This window comes from Trachinotus anak, unplaced genomic scaffold (genome assembly GCF_046630095.1).
Source record: "Trachinotus anak isolate AG129_WGS33_773 ecotype Australia unplaced genomic scaffold, CSIRO_AGI_Tana_v1 ptg000012l, whole genome shotgun sequence".
NCBI lineage: Eukaryota > Metazoa > Chordata > Actinopteri > Carangiformes > Carangidae > Trachinotus > Trachinotus anak.
Window position 1 is genome coordinate 26,097,135 of NW_027273863.1, and position 20,781 is coordinate 26,117,915.

Genomic DNA, 20,781 nt, shown 5'->3' on the forward strand with positions numbered 1-20,781 from the left:
ATTGTCTATGTTCTAATATTAAGACCTGTTGCTGTGATAAACCAGTGATAGGAAGTTTTATGTTGTCATCACATCGTACACTCAGTCTGATTGTTCACTGAAGGATTACATCCATGATAAACTAGTATGAGCATTGAAGTGGTTATCTGGTGAGCAACAGGAAGAGTTAAAAGGACAGAGTCAAGAGACAGTGACCTCCCCTTCTTTCAGCTCAGTCCTGAATGTTCGATCATTATCATTAAGACAAAAAGCTTGGGGTCAGATGTGGGCCACCAAGAAGTGGCCATGAGTTGGAAAATGTTCAGAACCACTGTCATATATCATTGTTGCTTGTATTAGTTATTTCTTAATATTAGTTACATATTTTTTAAGTCTCTTGTTTGATGAACTAATTTCCACACCAGAGCAACATGATCGTTAATTTGGAGTCATGTTTGTGTCTGGTGTTCCCTCTCTTTTTGCTCTGTGTTTGGTCTCCTCCACCTTCAGAGGGAAACATCTGGCTCTTCAGCTGCTAAATGCTCCCCTGAGTTCAGCAGCTGCTCTCTGACTGTGTCGCTCTGCTGCTTGCTGCGCTGCAGGTAGAGGACGGCGATAGCTCTATGAGAGTGAACCAGAGGAGTAAAGTTGTGTCCTAATGGGCTGAAACTGTAAAACGGAGGCGAGCTGATTCTGTGTGGGTTCATCACTACCACAGACTCTCTCATTATGAAAACATCAGTTGTAGCTGCTTTAAGTTGAGGCGAGTTTAAGTGATTTGACTGTGAGATCACTGAAAGCTCACACTTCACCAACGTAACTGTGACCTGAAGTGTCTCTTCGCCTCAGTGGAGCAGCACATCTTTTTGTGAAGAGCTGCTGTTGCTGCTGAGCTGGTGCAGATGCAGTTTCAGGAGTTAGAACCACTCAGCTTGATGATTTTAGTCTGATTTGACCAATTCATTCACGTTTCAATCCCCCTCTGTCCTTTAAAGAGTTTGATTCAGTTATTTTGAGCAGATTATTGTGACTGATGACGTCAGGCCCTCCCCTCTTTCTTTCCATCACAGCCTCTTTCTTGTGGAAATAGCTGCTACCAAACTTGGTCTCTAACCTCGTTCAAGCAAAGAACCACTTTCCTCTGAAATCTCTCAACTGTAAATCTCCCACTATGACAAAAAAAAGCTCCATTATCTTCACTAATTCCACCTGAGCCTCCGAGTTGAGACCCACAAACCGAACCCTTCACTTCTTTCATCCCGACCCAGAGAAAATGGATGGAAAGAAAAGTTTCTCTGCGGTGTCTTGCTCAGAAACCCCTGGATGGCCAATCACAACGCAGATTGGATTCCATGCTTCATTTATTTGTCCAATAGCAGGTAATGGAGTGTTGCAGTGATAGCATCAAACAGCATTACACCGTCTGACTGTACACCACAGTCAGACTAATGTGGTGATGGTGGGAGGTGTAGAGGTCACCTCAGGACAGGTACACCGCTTACTGTCTGGATTGTTTTTGACATTATCCATTTTCATGGATCATTTTTTTTATTTCTAAATTTTTGGACTAATTTAAGCTTGGTGGACTGTCTCAGAAGCAGCAGGGTTTCATTGGCCTTTTGTTTTTTACATTATGTTTTTACATTATACATTATTGATGGAAACTTCCAGTGTTTGGAGGATGTGATAAACTCCATCCTCCTCCTCACCTGCTCCTGATGACCAGAGGGAGAAGATGAATGTGAGGTTACTTCAGGTCATGAGTCCCCAGCTCTCCTTCCCATCTGCCTGTAGTTGTGAAATCTCATTTCCTTATGTCCAGCAGTGAGACTGTGGCTGTTCTGGGGTGAAGAAGTTTATCTTTGTACAGGAGAATAAGACATGATGATGTTTTAGTTTAGCTTCACATCATCAACAACATTATGGTAAACATTAAATTATTAAAGCATCTCAGGACAGCACACATTACATTTAGAAAGCTGCATTACAGCTTTCCTTTAATGGCTTCCTACTGTATTTTGTATAGTGTCTCAAAATATTTTGAGTTAAGTTACCACATGAAAACATGAGGTGTGATTTGCAGTTGACATTTTAACTGCATCCAAGTGTCATGTTGTGAGCTGGTAATAAAAATAATATAATGATATATTAAAACATTCTGGATATCACCAGACTCTGTGCTGTTCAAAAAGACTGACGGGCTGTAAACCAGATTAGACTCAGACTCGACCTGGACTTGCCTGAGGGGGTCTGTTTGTAGCTCTGTGTGTGTGTGTGTGTGTGTGTGTGTGTGTGTGTGTGTGTGTGTGTGTGTGTGTGACTCTGGTTTTGGCACTCTGGACTTATTTATATCTCCTTATGGCTGATGTTTATCCTAGAATTTAAATTCCTCTTCAGAAGACTTGGATTCAAAGATGTGTGAACACCCCACTGTCCCGTCCCACCCTTTGATTTCCGCCTGGCTCCTCTTGATGTTTCAGGTCTAATGTGCATCGACATCGCTCCGTGTGCCTTATTGAACAAACTATTTGAAGCAGAGGAGGAAGCTGACGGTGTTGCAGATCAGTATCTGTTGGATCATATCGAGTTAACATCGATGTCCTCTGCTCGCTCCGGGATTATCTCTGTCCTCTAGATCACTTTGAGGAGAAATGCTTTGATTTAATTTAGGGGACAGGAAATCTGGTCAAACGCATGATTTGATTCCTTTAGGAATCAACGTACACATGAAGAGACACACGAAAACTGACACAAACCAGCAACACGTCTCAGACATCAATCAAGAGGCGTCCGCTAACTCTCAACTATCATTTCCTTCAGGTGAATTATGTAAAAGTCTCCAGGCTGTTTGGCTGTAAAATATTGATGCTGTTATGTTTGTGCAGCACTTCAGATAACTTCAACTTCTCACAGATGTCAACACTGCTTAATGGCAACACAACAGGCCATGAATGATTCAGGACGTAGACTCGGGAGGAGGAGGCTGAAGAGACAATCAATAGTTTTTTAGATCTACAAGTTAATGATTATAGTTATTTTACAAAAGCTGTGTTTGTAATTGTACGGAGGTGTCTGAAAGAGCTTTTAATGCCAACAGCATTAAGTCAAAGAAACACAAAAATACACAAACCCTGTCCCAGAGAGAGGTGGACACGTGGGGCGAGTCAACAGGCTCGTCTCTGTCAGTCACAGTGGAGCGACAAGACAACAGCAGAAAAAACTCTACTTATTTACTGTAACTCTACTTATAATACTGTGTTTCCTCTGTAAACACCTGATACGTTATAGTAGTTGTATTTGTACCTTTTGTAGAATCAGAACTGTGCTTTACTCTTATTTTTGACCAACACATAATTCCAGCATCTTTTTAGGACAATATATTAACTGTAGATTAAAAGATATTATAAATCAAATTGGATTCAATTATTTTTTAACCCCCTAAAAAACATATTTTTCAGCTGCGTCTTTCAGCCCTGAGTAGTGTCTGCAGGTTTTCTTTTCAGGCTGCAGTCTCAGTCTCAGGCCTCTGCAGGCACCACTCACTGCTGCTCACTTTTAGCAGAGTATTAACTGAAGGCGATGCAGATGATGCAGATGAGCACTTTTCTGTCTTTATTGTCAATCAGTGAACAAAGATCAGAGCAAGTGTGGTTAGAAAATGAACCTGGAATACTGCAGACAATATAATGACCAATGGGTAAATGATACAGGTCCTATTTTCTGTTCTTTTTTTGGTTAATTTTCCCAAATCCTGGATTTATTTACTGAATTCCTCCAAAATAAGATGGAAAATGCACCATTTCTCTCTCTAGCACATATAAACCGTTCATGAGCTGGACATTAGTTGAGCATCTGTTGTTTTGCAGTAAACTGTGACAGTCAGTAGCTTCATAATGATGCAGGATTCAGGTTCTCATGCACTGAAATGTATTGTAAAGTGTCTCCATGCTCAGCGTTGTGAGTCACTGAACTGCCCAGAGTGCACCAGTCCCATCTCCTGGATGAGCTGCACTTCCGAGGGCTTTGACAGCCCCGTCAGGCCTGAGCTGTGTGAACGAGCTGAGAGCGAACAGAATAAGTTTTTTCCGGAGCCGGTGGTGGAGGATATTGGACACGGAGCGCTGGCCAAATGTTAATTGGAGGTGTTGCTGTGCGGCTCCGTGGCTGGTTGAGTTTATTCAGTGTGGATCTGCATCATATATCATAGCAGGGTTGTTAACCCCAGACTCCAGTGGATTTCAGCCAGGGTGTACTGTAGTGTGCAGGAACATTTGAATAGCCATTTGTATTTGTGCATCCAATTAATTTCCACTTTGAAGGCGCTAAATATAGACGTTCAGGTAAAAGTCATTCACCTTTTTAAAACACTGGATTAAACTGTGTGAAAGTGAAAATTAGTTCATACATTTTCTCAGCAGAAGCTTCAGAAGCTCCAACATGTTTTAACCAAACTCCTCATATTTGCTCTGATACACAAACGGCTACACACACAGTACAACCACATTACGACCCTCGGCCTGTCTGTACTCGGTCAAACTGAAGCAGGAGCAGCCGCTGTTTCATCACTTCTCTCCTGCTCTCACTGTGTGAACTGTTTTTGACGATGACCCCCCCCCCCAGCAAAGGCTTTCTAACTGACTGACAACGTTTACCTTTGAATGCTGCTGTTTCAGCCCGGGACACTGTTTTTCTTGACTCATTATTTACCAGGAAATAGTCCAGTATATGTCATTGTCATATTTATACTTTGGTCTTTGAATGGATTAAAGAAACAAGCTAGAACATGTGAATCAGTGAGCTTCAGAGGAGCTGGTATCAACCATATTCCCCTTTGACCTCCACCTCTGATGTGAACAGCTGCTCTCAGCACTCAGCTAACCACCCACCTGTTGCTTAACCACATCACATTTACCAGGTTCAGTCAGGTGACTTCCTGTCTCACCTGGTGGCCATGTTAGAGGATACTGATATTTTCTAGTTGCTACGTTTCAGCCTGTCACTCCTACAGGATAATTATTCCTTAGTTTGTGTTTAGATATGATGTCAGCAAGTTTTGAGATAAGTTGTGTGCAAGATAATTTGCCTTGTTCAGAGAAACCTCGACAAAAACCTTTTTTTTTAAAAATGCTAAATTTTAAGTTAAATATGAGCCATAATATGCACCATTTAAATGCTAGGCATGCACGTAATTTGCAGTTGCCTCGATCTTCTGACACATTTTAAAGGTCCCATATTTTACTCTTCTTCTGTGTTTTACCTGAAGTGTTGATCTTCCTCAGAAGATATATTTGTAGTTTTAAGAACCAAAAACCATCTCAGTGTAGTGTTACATCTCCTCTCTCAGGCTTCTCTCTGGAGCTCTAGTAACAACAGGTCAGTCAGCCAATCAGAAGAGAGGATCTGAGGCTCTCTTCTAATTGGCTGACTGTTAATAAATAAGAAAAATATATACAGCAGATTTCAGATAAACACTCAGAGAAACCAAATCCTGCAAGGTTGGATGGTGGGTCCAGGTGGGCAGGGCTTGGAGCATGGCTGAGGGTGGTGACTGCTTTGTTGTGACATCACAAAGTTCCAGAAGTCCTGACGGCTGGTTTTAAGGCTCAGTTTCTGAATACAGGCTGTGTGCATTTCTCTGTGGACTGAGGCTTTGATTCTTTCACAGTATTAATATAGAACCTAGACCTGCTTTATAATCACAAACACATGGACATCTGCCTTTAGACTGTGTGGGACCTTTAACCAGTGACACCACTTCAACAACCACCAGGAGTGGATAGTAAAACCTGATAAATGGGGTCGACGTCATGTGATGTAATCCTAATAAATAGTTGATTTCCTCAGCTTCACTGATTTATTAAACATTCCTGCTGTAAAATGGAGCAAAATGATTTTTGTGGTTTGATGACATGAGGAGAAAATTAACACTGTGTGTGTGTGTCTTTGTGTGTGTGTGAGTGAGATTTATTCCTTTGTGTCACTTCTCCTCTAACCTGAGTTCACTAACAGAGATGCCCTGTGTTGATGTCTTGTTTAAAGTCGACAGTAGTGATGTAGCTCCCTCTAATGGTGAAGCTGAATCACTGTGTTCTGATGAGAAGGTAAATACAGTCAACATACTCGTCTGTTTTGGTGTTAATTTACCAACATAAACTCTCATTTTCTCTCATGTTGGTGTGTTTCATCATGGAGAAGGTGAAGTGTAGGAGTCCAGTCTCGGCTCTCTTGCCTCCTGTGTGTCCTGCATGTGAACAGCTGTTGGTCGAACAGCTGGATGATGTGAACTTGTGTTTTTCTGTTTCTCTGCAGGTTTTTAATCGTCCTGGGCTGTTTGATTCTGGCCATTCTCACAACATTCAGGGAACATGAGAAGGTGTCTGCACACTGGTTGGTTATACTGGTAAGATCACTGGGATCTTCTTCTTATTGTGTTAAACCCATTTTTTTTATTTTGCCTTTTATTCCCATATTTTACTCTTCTCCTGTGTTTTATCTGAAGTGTTGATCTCCAACAGAAGATGGAAGATATTTGTGGTTTTAAGAACCAAAAACCACCTCAGTGTAGTTGCACACTTAGGGTTGGCTGGTGGGTCCAGGTGGGCGGGGCTTGGGGCATGGCTGGGGCTGATGACGGTATAGTTGTGACGTCACAAAGTTCCAGAAGTCTTGACGGCTGGTTTTTAGGCTCAGTCTCTGAATACAGGCTGTGTGCATTTCTCTGCTCTTGACTTTGACATCAGACCATTTCCTTCTCCTGTCTTACCGCTGTCTGACTTTCCTCTGCAGGAAACCTTCGCCATCTTCATCTTTGGAGCGGAGTTTGCACTGAGGATCTGGGCGGCAGGTTGCTGCTGTCGCTACAAAGGATGGAGGGGGAGGCTGAAGTTCGCTCGCAAACCCCTGTGTATCTTAGGTGAGTCATAAAAATGTGTGAGAGCAGAACTGTCACAGTTCATAAATATCAACACAGAGTTGGTATGAACCATTTGTTTTACACCACTTCCAGTCTCTTCTATACAAACCAGTGGACTTGTTTTAAAATGGCTCTGAGTCATTAGTGACCTTTGTCGACATCTGTGGTGCAGGCTGCTACATGGACATCTACCTTCATGCTATATGGGACCTTTAATGTGATTAGAGGGCAACTTTTATGACCTGATTATTGCTATAATCTGACTATAAAGACATTGTTAATGTGCATAAAGTGCTTACATCACTGGAGAGAAAACGTCCACTAAATTGCTCTCAATGAGTTTCAGGTGTCTGAACGTCCAGCCAGGTCTTGTTAAGAACTAATGCCAGAACTCTTCGAAACTTGTTCATCGTCTCATAAAGACTTAATAACCGCCTCAGGTCAGCCTCATTAAAGGTTTGATGAAAGTCGTACGTAGAGAGCGTTGTCTCAGTGATTTTCTCTCCTGCCTCCTTCGCCTCAGACATCTTTGTGCTGATTGCCTCGGTGCCGGTGGTGGCGGTGCGTAACCAGGGTAATGTGTTGGCCACGTCCCTGCGCAGCCTGCGCTTCCTGCAGATCCTGCGGATGCTGCGCATGGACCGGAGAGGAGGGACCTGGAAACTGCTGGGCTCCGCCATCTACGCACACAGTAAGGTAGGAGTGGACCTGACCTCCAACTAACTGAAGAACTCATGCTGTTGAAGAAAAGGCAGAGTGATGGCTGGCAGCTGAAAAGTGCAGGAGGAGGAGGAATAGAAGACGTATTTTTAGTTAAAGAAAGGAACTAAAATGAGCCAAAGTGAGAGAAATGGAAGCAATTGCAAAGAAAGAGTTGCAATAAAAAGTGCATTAAAAGAATTTGAGCTGTGAGTTGATCGTTAGTTGAAAGGAAGTGAGGGGTCATTCAGTCTTAAATGCTTACAGCTTTTACATGGAAGAAGTTGTCTGTTCAGAAGTGGCTCTACCAAAGGATGAATTGATTCCTATCAGTGCTTTATTGATCTCCATGCTTATCTCTGCAGGAAGTGTGTGTTCAGGTCTTTACTCTGACTGTGTGCATCCCTCAGTTAGAAGCTGAGTTACACATTTGGCTCGCCTGCATCTGTATCTTGATTTAAAAAAAAAAAAAAAAAAAAATCATGTAAGTTGAGATAAATGAATCTGTTTGTGTCTCTGCAGGAGCTGATCACCGCCTGGTACATCGGCTTCCTGTCTCTGATCCTGGCGTCTTTCCTGGTCTACCTGGTGGAGAAGGACGATGTCTCCATGGATGTGTCCAACCACGACAACCCCACCGCTCAACCCAAACCACAAGACTTCGACACCTACGCCGACGCTCTGTGGTGGGGGCTGGTATGTACATTACAACAGCGTCAGGTTGCTGCTTCCTAAGAGAACATTATCTGTCATAAATCTTTGTTCATGGAAATCAATAATCAATAATGTTTTAGTCTTTAAAATTTCTACAGTATGAATATCTTAAATGCAGTATTGAAAGACCACAAGCCAGGGTATGAATTATGGGGAGGGGGGGTGGAAGAGACTTGGACCCCCCTTCAAAAAGGGGTTAAAACAACAGTTCAGAGGGCTCGTTCTTACCTGTAATTGTAAATATTACAATATATTTCCAATATTCACACCTGGGAGAATCTTGTAATACAGTTTCAGACACCCCTAAAGTGGACTGTACCATCTCTTAACCTTGACGTTAGAAGAATGTTTAGTCGGCCACGTGTAACTTCTGCAGTTTCTGAATTAAATCGTGTCAAGAATCTACACACCAATGTTAGCTAGGTTCCAACTTTAGCCTTAAGGTACAGTTTAGCTAACTAATGTTGGCTAGCTGATTTCATTTCCAATGTTGTCTTGTCTTTTCATGGCCAATATAAAATGTCATATATTATCTAATGTGAGCAAACACTGGTGTTTAGTCATGAGCAGTGAGACAGTGGAGGATTCGTTGTTGTACAGATTCGTTTTGACATCAGGGCAGAGTTTATTATTTCATGTTCGTAGTCTTTTGTGTGGCTGTGGTGGTTTAGTCTTTTGATATCAGCTTCTGTAAAAGACACCACCTTTGTTTCAACTGGTTGGATCATTAAACAATATTAAAATACACGTGTGATGAAGGCTCAGTAATTGTATTAGCAGTGGTGAAAAGTAATTAAGTACATTTACTCTGAGTACTGTGCAGTTTTACTATTGCTACTTGTACCACCACTCAGCCCGGAGAAAAAGTCAAATTCAGTCCTTAAACATTGGGTGTAAGACTAAACGCCTTGTTACATGGTGATTGAATGATTTTTGCAGTGAGGTTATATCTTCATTCTGTCTGTTTGTAGTTTGTTAGTGAGACATCTTCAAAGTTTTGAGTGATTTTGGCTGGAGCAGATTGGAACAGATTGTGTCTGACCAAAATGATCAACAGAGAAGGTCTGGCTGTGATCCGAACACGGGATTTCTGCCAAAAACCAATTATCAGCCTGCAGCCACTAATATTCTGCTGCCTTCATGTACCGGTGGGAACAACCAATGTTTTAGTCTTTAAAATTGTTTCAGTCGGCTGCTGAAAAACCTGACATTTTGTTTGTCGATCCAGTCTGGAGGACAAATAGTAAAAAAAAAGTGTTAGTGAGCCAGCAGCTTGTTGGAGAACAGTCCGGTGTTGGCTCAGCTTCCTGCTCTAATGAATGGCCTCTGGTTAGAGAGGCACTGATGCAGTTATTTGCAGCAGGATGGCCTCATTAGAGAAACTGTCCTTCAGTTCAAGTTCAGTTCAAATTCTGTGATGGAAAACATCTGCCCTGCTGAAGTGCCCTTGAGCAGGATGCTCAGTAGTTGCTGGCTGCTGATTGTTGATGATGCTGTGACCCTTTGAATCACTGAGCAGGCCTTCAGTGGATCCATACAGTGGTCATAGAGTAGAGCGAGGATCACGGCCGAGGTCCCAGCAGAAGTGACTGTTATTGCTGTTTGTTATTGTTCTGACAAATATCAGGAACTGAATTTCTGGGTATTTCTGTCAGAAACTGTGGAGATATTGAGAGTAAAGTGTAATCTTTATTTGTTTTGCAGATCACTCTGACCACCATCGGTTATGGAGACAAAACCCCAAAGACCTGGGCTGGGAGACTGTTAGCTGGCACCTTTGCTCTAATTGGAGTGTCCTTCTTCGCTTTGCCTGCAGTGGGTTCACTCTCCTGTATATGTCTCATCACTGCAGCACTGAACTCTGCATGAATTGAAAACACATTGTTGCTGCACGAAGGACATTAACAGAAATACAAGTAGAACAAATGTATAGAATAAGTAGAAACACAAGGAAAGCATACTAAATATACAGAATATGACAATGGACTAAAAGGCCAGTGAATAAAAATGTCTTTCGCCAAGATATAAAAACAGACACGGAGGAAACACATCTGATATCTAATAGCAACTGCAAAGGCTCTGCCACCGTTTATACAAGAGAGAGGAGCTTTCAGATCCTAGAGAACTAGGAGCTAAGTGCTAATGGATAGGGGCTGTGAGGTGGGGTGGGGCCTGGACATTAAGAGCCTTAAAAGTCATCAGCAAGGACTTAAATTGAATTCTAAACTGAATAGGAAGCCAGTGAAGACAGGCTAAGACTGGGGTGATGCCCTCATGCTTTTTAGTGCCAGTCAGCATCCTTGTGGCTGAATTCTTCACCAACTGTAAGTGTGATAATGAAGAATGTGGGAGGCTTAAACACAGAGAACTACAATAGTCCAGTCGGGCTGTGATGAAGATGTCTCAGCTGATGTGTGGTCAGCATAGAGAGGTGTGTCTGCGGAGGGAAAGCCTGACCTCTCGCTCGCAGGGCAATACCAGAGACTGTTTTCTACGGACAGTGGCTAAAGTTTGTCCAAAATGATGTTAAATTTCTAAAATGCTAAAAGGGTCTAAAAAGTCAGCAAATCTAGGAAGACCCTAAGTTGGCAACACTGCTTGTTCACACCAAATTGTTTTGAAAGAGCAAAAACTAATGGGGAAACTCCAGCACATGGTCGGCCGACCAATGGAGTAACTTCATCACTCACTCAGTCATTCACGTTTATAGTGAGACTGACAGGCCGGCCAAAAATATCTCTCCTGCTCTGATTGAATTCACCAGTGAATTGTAGCTTTCTTTATTTATAAAGATGAAAATGTCTAATTTCTATAATGAAACATCTTCAGTCTTAACAGGTTAGTTTGAAAAGTCAGAATTGAGTAATTAGTGGTGCAGGTTAACTCCTGTTACAAGTGTAACAACAAGAAAGCAGAGTAAAGGACTTACAGTTACACCTTCTACTTACACCATGACACACTATTTTACCACCAAAGAACCGTATGAAACAACATCAGCTGAAAAGATAATTCACCTACAGATGAATTTAATTTGATGTGACATTTTGCTGATTTACGTCACGACATGCGTGCCTGTGAGCCCACACAGCAGCACCCGTTTCATATTTAGACACATGCTGACGCAGCAGAAAAGCAGCGGTTTACACATTAGCTCTACAGTTTGGCTCATTCTGTCTGTTTTACCTCTGTATGTACGGCACAACCAGAGTGTGAGCGTCAAATAACGTGTGAAATCACAGCTGGTGTCTTTTACCCTTTGCAGTGGGACCTGACACCATGAACCTTAACAGATGAGGCCATAAGAGGCTTAATTTAAGACGACTGTTCAATGTTAAGCCTTTTTCACATGAATTGTGTGGGATAACCAGGCCCGGTGGGATTTCTGCACTGTGTTTTTGGCTGCAGGGGATCCTGGGCTCAGGCTTGGCTCTGAAGGTCCAGGAGCAGCACAGACAGAAGCACTTTGAGAAGCGCAGACATCCGGCCGCCGGGCTCATCCAGGTGAGACGCTACCTGGCTGGTTTTTGTGTTTTCTAGACTCATTGAGATTAAAACTGTTAACATCAAAGAACCCGTTTTAACTGATGTCATTTGCTGTTGTGTCTCTGTCGTCTTGACTCAAGTCTGCCTGGCGATATTATTCCACCAATCCAATCAGGGAAGATCTTATTGCCACGTGGAGGTTTTATGAAACAGTCATCTCTCTTCCCTGCTTCAGGTAAGTAACACGAGATGACATCATAATGCCACGTCATGCATGTGCCTGTTTCACATCATTTTCATGAAATACCTGCACATAAATTTTATGTTTCATGTTTATTGTTTTCTTACAGTATTGATTCATATTGTGACCCCCATCGTGATTTCTGTTCATTTTCTTTAGTTTGCATGATTATTAACCTGAACCGAAGTCTGGGAAGCTGGATGCTGAACAGTGGGTATGACAGATGTTGTGGATGTGATCATACACGGTTCTGGTTTCTCAGTACAAATGAAAATTCTGATTTTCATTTTCATTTCAAATTTCATTTGAATTGTTTTTAAACAACAAACCTTTAAATTTTGTAGAAATATTTGCTCAAAGATGCCATGAGCAAAACTATGGCTCTTTACTGACACCTACTGGCCTTCACTGGAAACTACAACATTAACAAACAGGTATTGGTCTTTTTCAGTAGTGGATATCAGTGTGGTGGCCCTGAGAGTTCATCACACTGCAACTGAAGGAAATATGTGCAAATAGGCAAAACACAAACATGTTCAGAAAACATCTTCATCAGTCCGACAACACACGTGCTGCAAACACCCTCAACAGAAAATGCTTATTGGGTCACTAAGGATTATTTAGCTGCAGTCCTGGGTTTGGCCACTGGGGCTGCAGTGTGTCCATCTCCACTAACAAAGCTAATAGAGCTTCTGAAAAAACTGTAAAAAAAAAAAGTGCCAAGTGAGCAATAAATAGTTCAGGGGGGCTGGGAGTTAAGAGCAACTGACAGCACCTACGCTACTGATTGCACATTTAAGACTTCAACTTACAAATTGCTCTAAGATATTAGAGTAAAAGTTGAATTTTACAGACCTCGCAGCAATAACAGGAGTCATGTGAAGTGTGTTTAAATCAAGGTTTGACATTTGTCTCCTGTAAGTTTGTTAACTTTGTTCTTTTCCTCTTTCCATCCAAAGGAAGGATCACTTGGAGGCCATGGCGAGGTAGGTCACCGTTACACACATGCTCTAAATCACACAGAGCTGCGGCCTGAGTGAACGTCCTCTGATGGCGCTTTAATTAGCCCCACATGCTGGAAAGACTAATGAAGCTTTCCTAGAACCCCCCCCCCTCCCGCTTTTAAATAGCTTCCGATATTAATTCACAAGTCGAATAAATCTCTGGGCTAACGGCTGTGGTAAACATGTGAATCGTGATATGAAACACCCGCTCGTTCTGCTCTTTCCTTCCACATCAGCTGCTTTGATGACATTTAGACTGAGAGATTTTTTTTAGAAAGCTATTAGTGAGTCCATTAGTTATGTTTCAATTATGAATGACAGTTTAGATGGAGTAATTAGGACCCGAGATGGGGTCTTTGGGAGTGATGATTTTTCTTTTTTCTCCGTGGTGTGGCGAGATATTAATGAGACTCTACATCAAAACATGTCATGGAAATCTCACAGGAGATGTTTAATTTGTGAAAGATGTGAATTTTGTCTTCATGAGATAAGAAAAATGTTAATCTGGTGACCACTGACCTCACTCACTGTACATCTGCTTTATTTCTCACATTTTAGTCAATTAGCTGCTGTTCTTCTCCAGAGGGACTTAAACACTCCCTGACAATCACTTTCACTGAGTGTCGTATCTGCTGTTACCTTCTGTATTTGTTGAGTAGTCAGAGAGGTTTGGAAAGTACAGGTGAGGAAATGAATTACTTAAGGAACGAAAATGAAAATGACTGGTTTTCCATTTTGTAAAAATATACTGACTTTTCTGAATTTGATGATTCGTGATCCTTAGTCTAAAAGTGTTTAACCTTGTTAATGTCCAAATGATGTTTTTTATACAATACAAGACAGTCTCATAAAATCAGATTCAGACAGACCAGGGATTCATGCATCATGTAACCTAAGTAACCAATCCTGTCAACTTGTAGGGATGGGGGGCAGAGCTAAATAAATCTAAAATGTTGTCAGTACAGAGAGCCAGAGTTAGCATTAGCACAACCATTAACACTGTGTCAGCCACTGCCAGTTACAAGCTTTTGATAAGGCAGGTGCAGCGACTTGAATGCAAAAAAAAGGGTTTAAATTTCAATATGCAAAGTATTGCTTTGTCGAATAGTCTGACAACCGACCTTTTGCAAGTGTAAACATTTTTTTGTGACATTTGAAAATTATTTCTAAATGTACATGTTTCCCTGACATGTAACTTTAATTTTTATCTTTTCACAGCTTTTAAATGTTGGCAGAGACTCTTCAGTACCTTTTTCATTTGGATTCAAACCATGTGAAATGTCCATCGTACATTCTAGTTTAGTCTGTCACTGTTGGTAAACAAGGTATTTTGTGAACTTGCTGCACAAGCTGTCAGTTCAGGTCAGACAGTGGCATTACAGAGTCATTACAGAGCAGCGTTCTGCTCTGACGCCTCCCGGCCTCCGCTGAGCCACCATGTTCAACATGTAGGATAAAGTTACTGCTGCTCAAAGCTACTGAGTGGCAACAACAGGAGCCCTGATACACAGCCTGACAGAGAGGAGGGAAGGTCAGTTTGCCAACAAAGCAACAGTGACTGTTTTATGGACTGAAATTTAAGGGTCAGTTCCCAAATTATCCAAAAACATCCAGTGTTCTTCATCCCTGAACCTGATTTTGGTTTCATTTGTCCAGGTTTTGAGATATCCACCTGAAAAGAGAGCAGTGGGGTCTGTGAAGATAACAACTTAGCAACGCACAGAGACATCAACAAAACAGTGAAGTGTTGTCTAGTTTCTTACATGTTTAGGAAGAGAATGGGAAATAATGAGAAAAAAGAAAGAACAAGAGAAAAAGGAAGAGAGAAAGTTGTAGAAAGACTGAAGGGTGAGTTAGAAAATTAAAAGAGAGAGGTAGAGAGAGTTTTCAGTCCCCAGTAGAATCAGCTGCTGGGAAATTAGCAGTCTGACATTATCTTGTTGCTCTGAGCGAAGAGGTGGACGGCGGCCAGAAACTACAACAGAGCTGCCATGTCCAACAAGAGGGCGATAAGCCACTAACTGTGTGTGTGTGTCTGTGTGTGTGTGTGTGTTTGACAGCACTGTGTGATATTGGACCTTTTATCTGAGTTATCCAGGGCTACTGTATGGTCTATTCAACACAACACATAGAAAATTATATCCCATCTGAAAGTCAGTGTTGTATTTGTGTGTGTGTGTGTGTGTGTGTGTGTGTGTCTCAGTGTTACCTAAGTGAGGCAGTTAGTTGAGGATTTTTTTTACAGTGCAAAACACATAAGAAAAACAGGAACACCTATGCTCCAATGCAATCTGTGATAATATAGTTTACAATGGTAAATTTTTGTTGACACTTGATGATGATTCAACTATGGGTTGAACAGTTGTACATCTGACCCACGAGTATTCAGTAGTCATTGTTACATTATTATATGGCAGGAGCACCCAGTGCTCATGCCCTCATGGGTCAGACCACATTCATCTCCGAACTTAATCTTCGTTTTGATCTAACTCAACACAACTAGAGTTTTGTGACTGCATGATTGTGATGCTATCACAGTGACAAAATCTGTCCAGAGACAGACAGACATATAAGCACCCGCCAAAGTCCTCAAAACCACCTCTGTGGTAGTTTTATTTTTAAAGGAAGTCTCTGCAGTTTACTACAACAATCGCTCACTGTAGTTTTTATTAAACAAACCAGAAGAAATGGTGCATTTGCTGGGAACTATTTTCAGATTAATCCACATTTGTCGCTGTAGTGAGTATTTCTGGAAGCAGGATGGTGTTTGTGGGAATGAGTCAAAATTAACTACAGTGTGTGTGTTCATGGTAATGACAGAATATATTTTAACAGCTTTTGGAAACATTGGAGCTCTGTGGCTCAGAGGAACCAGATAGATCAGGCTTTCATACACAATGAATCCATGTTATTTACAGATGTTGTAAATAACATGTTGGATACATTTGTTATTGGTTTGATTCTGCGACGATCAGACAGGTTCTGAATCTCCAGGTGAGACACATCTGTTTATAGTGATAATTTTCATGTCAACCAATCTGATCATCTCATGATCTCAGTAGTTAACTTGCTAAATGCAGTGTTATCATCATTGTTATAAACAAAACCAAGATAAAACAGAATTATTATTTTCCTTTAATATATAACCACAATGTGTGTGTATTTCTTGGGAGGTCACAGCGGTGGGAGATTAGGAGCGTTCGTTTCTGTTGTTGTGTCTCCTCATTTACAGAGAGCCACGGGATAATCACGTCCAATTTTCTGCCCTTTATTCTTCTGAGGAGCAGTCAGAAAGAGATTCTCTCTTCCTTTAAAGCTTCCTATTCTGCAGCCTCTCAGCGCCGTAATCTACCGTCCCTATTCTGCCCCAAGGCAACATAGAGACTCATATTGTGTGTCTGTGGGAGCAAAGTCGCTGAGAACGCTCCACGTTTCAGAGGCCTTGTTCGGGCAGTTGTCGGCTCCGGTTACCCCACCTCTCTGCCTCTTCCAAGGCACACAGGAGTCTTATTTTACCCAGGGAGCTCTTGTCTTTGTGCTGCCAAATATTGTCAGCCATTGGACAATAAAGGAGACCAATCTCCTCGCAGCTCTTTGAGGCTTCCTTCTGCCAGGAGAGCAGCATTGTTGCGTTGAGGCAGCAGACCATGAAGACTTTCACTCCTCTGTGAGAGGAAAGTCAGACCAAGGAAAGTTGTAGCTGAAACTAAAGGGTGATTTTTTTGCTGGTCATTTTTTGTTGTAAAATGCACAAATTTGCTTTTATGCTTAGAAAGACGCACAACCCAAGGAAAGGTGCAGATATAATCTAAAAATATACCCATCTATCCACCCCAACCTCCTCCTGATGTGGTCCTAACTTGTATCTTGGAAAAGAGTCTTTGAAATGCTGTACTGTACTTATATCTTCTACAAATTCTTTGCAAACCATTAAATGACTGGACATTTCAGCTATAGATGATTTGTTGTACTTTTCCTAAATAAAGTGAGTGTGGGTGGGTTTTTGCTTGGTTTCTGCTTATATTTTAATTTGGGAAGCAGGGCAGGCCTGAGGTAAAATGATCCAATGAAGTTAACGTTATATGATCAAAAGCTTCAGAACAGCAGCTAAATATGGACCATGAGCTGAGCTTGTTTTGTCAGCTTCATCAACTTTATAAGACAAAGTTTATCCATTTGAGAAGCTGCATCCCAAGTAGTCACCACTACAGTCACATCATATGACTTAATGTCCTCTCTCTTCTCACCCATTTCAGCCAGAAACTGAGTTTACTCGAGCGTGTTCGCCTTCCTAATGCCAGACCATCAATTGGGACGGGTAAGAAGCTCATGGGTAATGCAGAGTCCATTGAGGAAAGTCCCTCTAAGGAGCCCAAACCAGCAGGCTTCAGTAACCGGGAACGCTTCCGCACCGCCTTCCGCATGAAGGCCTACACACTCCGCCAGAGCTCTGAAGGTACAAAACTCACGAAAACAAAAGCATGTGGTTATTAATTGTCTGTTGTACAATTCTTACGTCTGTGTTTTCTGGTTTTGCCAAGATGCAGGAGCTCTGGCTGATCCAGCCTTAGAGGAGCGGGGCTTCCCTCCAGACATCCTCATGGAGGAGATGATCCCCACACTGAAACTGGTCATCCGGGCAGTCAGGTCAGGAACTTCAAATGCTCTTTTCATGATGGTCGATGGTCTGTCAAAGTGACGATGAAACAGCATTTTTGGAGCCTTTCTATCCATTACCAGTCAAAAGTAAAATGTGATACAAACTAGGGTGAGAGAGGTGTAAACAGTAGGACAAGTCAAGCAATCTGACCAAATATTTGATCTCCACTTTCTGTTCTTGACGGTGATAATTACAATAACATTGATACTCAGACAATACAGAGGTTTGCGATCCAGCCGAGTCATTGCAGGAGTGTGAGGGCCAACAGTGTGTGCGCTGCAGAAACCAGTGAGCGTAGACAGAACTCACACAGCTGACATAATGCAGGAATTCAATCTAGCATGAGGGCCTGTGAGATGAGTGATTAACCCTGTGAAAGTGCTGCTTCCTTCCATACCATTATTCCAGCGCTGAAAGGCTCTTTGAATAGGATACTCAGACCTGAAGGGTTTTAGTTTCAGGACCCAAAACTTTCCACCAAAGACTAAAGCACAAGCAGCAGCCACCGACTCTGGGAAGAGTCATGTTCGAGGTACCTCAAAGTGGGATCTGTGTGGGACAAAAGACAGAGCTCAGTGGATGGTGGTTCGGCCTCTACATCAAGAGGCTTTGAGAGAACTGAAAGAAATTGGGTTTGATCACAGATACAAACATGGAAAGTGTCAAAGTCAAAGTATTTCTGAGCAGGACAGTGAATCATCACTTTCTCTTTAATAATCGTTGTTTGAAAATATCTGATATGTGGCCAGTCACAGTCCAGACTGTTTTCATCTGTGGTTCCCTGGCGGTGGAACAAGCTACCGAGGTCTACCAGAGCAGGATGATCCTTCTCCATCTTCAAGAATCTCTTGAAGACACATTGCATCCGAGGGCACCTCCTCTCCCAACACCTCTGACACCCTGATATGCCTAACTAACACTTCATATGCACTGGTGTGGTGCACTTATTAAATAGATGAAGCACTTAGTAGTTACACCATGGTTTCCTACTGCACTGAAGCTTTAGTGATGTCCCTCACTTTTAAGTTCCTTTGGATAAAAGCACTTGGTAAATTAGTAAGAAGCCAGGTGCCAGTTTGATAGAGTGGATCTCACACTCTAGACAGGCAGATTGTACAGACTGTTGCAGTCTTTATTTTCCACTTTCCAACCACCAGCTGTACTCATTAGTTTTGGGTAATAACCTGAAAAGATCACAGATACAAGCACCTTAGATGAGATGTCCCAGAAAATGCTGGAGGGATTACATAACCCATCTGGCCTGGGAACATGTAGGGATCCCAAGGAGAGGCTGATGGATGTAGGTTTAGAGAGGGATATCTGGGGTACCTTACTGAGCCTGCTTCTACCAGAAACGAAAAAGATAAACAGTCGCACCACAGATTCATGGATGGATATTTTTACTGTGACTTAGATCTAACAGACATCAAGGTTTATTGTTAAGATGGGATTGTTTTGGAGCAAGTTAATTGTTCAGATCTTGGGATACAGTAGCACAACAAGTAAGGACAAGTTGGTACAGAAGTTGTCACATGTCACATGTCACCCTTTTTTAGTTATTATCTGAATATCTTATTTGGAGCTGAAACGAAAGGCTAGCATGCCTGTAAAAACCATGCATCCCAACATTGGTAAATATAATTGATTAAAGTTGAAATGCAACTTTATGCAAAATCGCAAAATCGAATGGAAATTTACCAAAGAGAGACTGCCAATGTTGTGACAAAACTCTTTTATGTCCTTACTGTTGAATCTAACCTCTTTGTCTCACAGGATCATGCAATTCCTCTTGAACAAGAAACGGTTTAAGGAAACTCTGAGGCCTTATGATGTCAAAGACGTGATCGAGCAGTACTCTGCTGGACACCTGGACATGCTCTGTCGAATTAAATACCTCCAGACGAGGTCAGCAACCACATTACAGACGAGATTTGTGTCTGTTTGAGTGAAGTACATATCTCCTCTTCCTCAAGCTTATCCTGTTTGTCCTCCTTTAAGGATTGACATGATTCTTGCCCCTGGACCCCCCCTCACTCCGAAACACAAGAAAACTCAGAAAACGCCTTTTACCTACCCACCCAACCAGTCACCCAGGTACTGTAGCACTATAATAGGGTAAAACATAATCAATTAACAAGAGAATGTTAAAGATTATATTGTAATATTAGACAAACAGAAGAAGAACTAAAGTAAGGCTAACTTTGTATCAAGGCTTGTATTGATTTTCATTGCAATGTCACATAAAACTATCTTGTTCACACTTATCCGTCTCGTTCTTGTTATCGTGACATGCATTATATTTTCTACTAGTCTGTAAACATTGAACAAGAATGTAAAGTAAGATCCTTTTTTCAAAGGAATTACTCTGTTCTGGTGAATCTGTTTTTCACTTCCCCCTAACAAACATCTGTGCAGTCCACAACTACTCAGTGTCCCTGTGTTCCAGGCACGAGTCCTTCCTCGCCAAAGCCGCCTCCATGCCAGATACAGAGGACCAAAGCATGATGGGTAGATTTGTCAGGGTGGAAAGACAGGTAAGAATTAGAATTGGAAAGCATCTCTTGAGATACTTAAATAAGTAATGTAAGTAAGAGTAAAAGAGAAAAATTTGTACCTGACCAAAAAACCTTACTTGTAAGTGAGATAGGGGTATCAACTGTAGGCATAGAGTTCAGCTTTGATGAACTTTAACGTGATGCTATTGATTACTTGCAAATGAGAGTCCAAAATGACAGAAGTTATAAGATTAGTTGTGTATAAGATTAGTGGTGCTGTACAACCTGCAAGGAGTCAGTTAACATCAAGCTTCCAACAGCACCCTTCCAGTGAAACTAATTTTCACATTTTTATACAAACACATGTTGTGGAGTGACTGGACCCTTAGCCTGAGCTCACCACTGACTACAGATATATTCAATTATTGCATCAGAGTAGGATCAGAAGCTTGTTAGCTTACTAGTAGTGAGTGTTTACCCTAATGCTTGCAGCAGACTTTACATCCACTCTGCCACGCTGAGCTTATTAGAAGGGAATAAGAAACAGCTGATCGTCAGTCTGTGCTGCTGGTGTAAAAGTGTCTCTGTCCCAG

General features: G+C 41.8%; 1 protein-coding gene across 1 annotated transcript in view; it reads left to right on the top strand.

Annotated features, from left to right (window-relative positions):
* Window positions 1-20,781, top strand: part of kcnq3 (potassium voltage-gated channel, KQT-like subfamily, member 3) — a 105,579-nt gene that overhangs the window by 74,897 nt on the left and 9,901 nt on the right. The window contains exons 4-16 of the mRNA XM_071492008.1: window positions 6,289-6,379; window positions 6,766-6,892; window positions 7,416-7,588; window positions 8,114-8,287; window positions 10,010-10,120; window positions 11,711-11,806; window positions 11,929-12,023; window positions 12,989-13,015; window positions 17,290-17,489; window positions 17,575-17,680; window positions 19,467-19,598; window positions 19,692-19,787; window positions 20,140-20,227. Coding sequence (XP_071348109.1) covers window positions 6,289-6,379; window positions 6,766-6,892; window positions 7,416-7,588; window positions 8,114-8,287; window positions 10,010-10,120; window positions 11,711-11,806; window positions 11,929-12,023; window positions 12,989-13,015; window positions 17,290-17,489; window positions 17,575-17,680; window positions 19,467-19,598; window positions 19,692-19,787; window positions 20,140-20,227 — 1,516 coding nt within the window. The remainder of the gene's footprint in view (window positions 1-6,288; window positions 6,380-6,765; window positions 6,893-7,415; window positions 7,589-8,113; window positions 8,288-10,009; window positions 10,121-11,710; window positions 11,807-11,928; window positions 12,024-12,988; window positions 13,016-17,289; window positions 17,490-17,574; window positions 17,681-19,466; window positions 19,599-19,691; window positions 19,788-20,139; window positions 20,228-20,781) is intronic.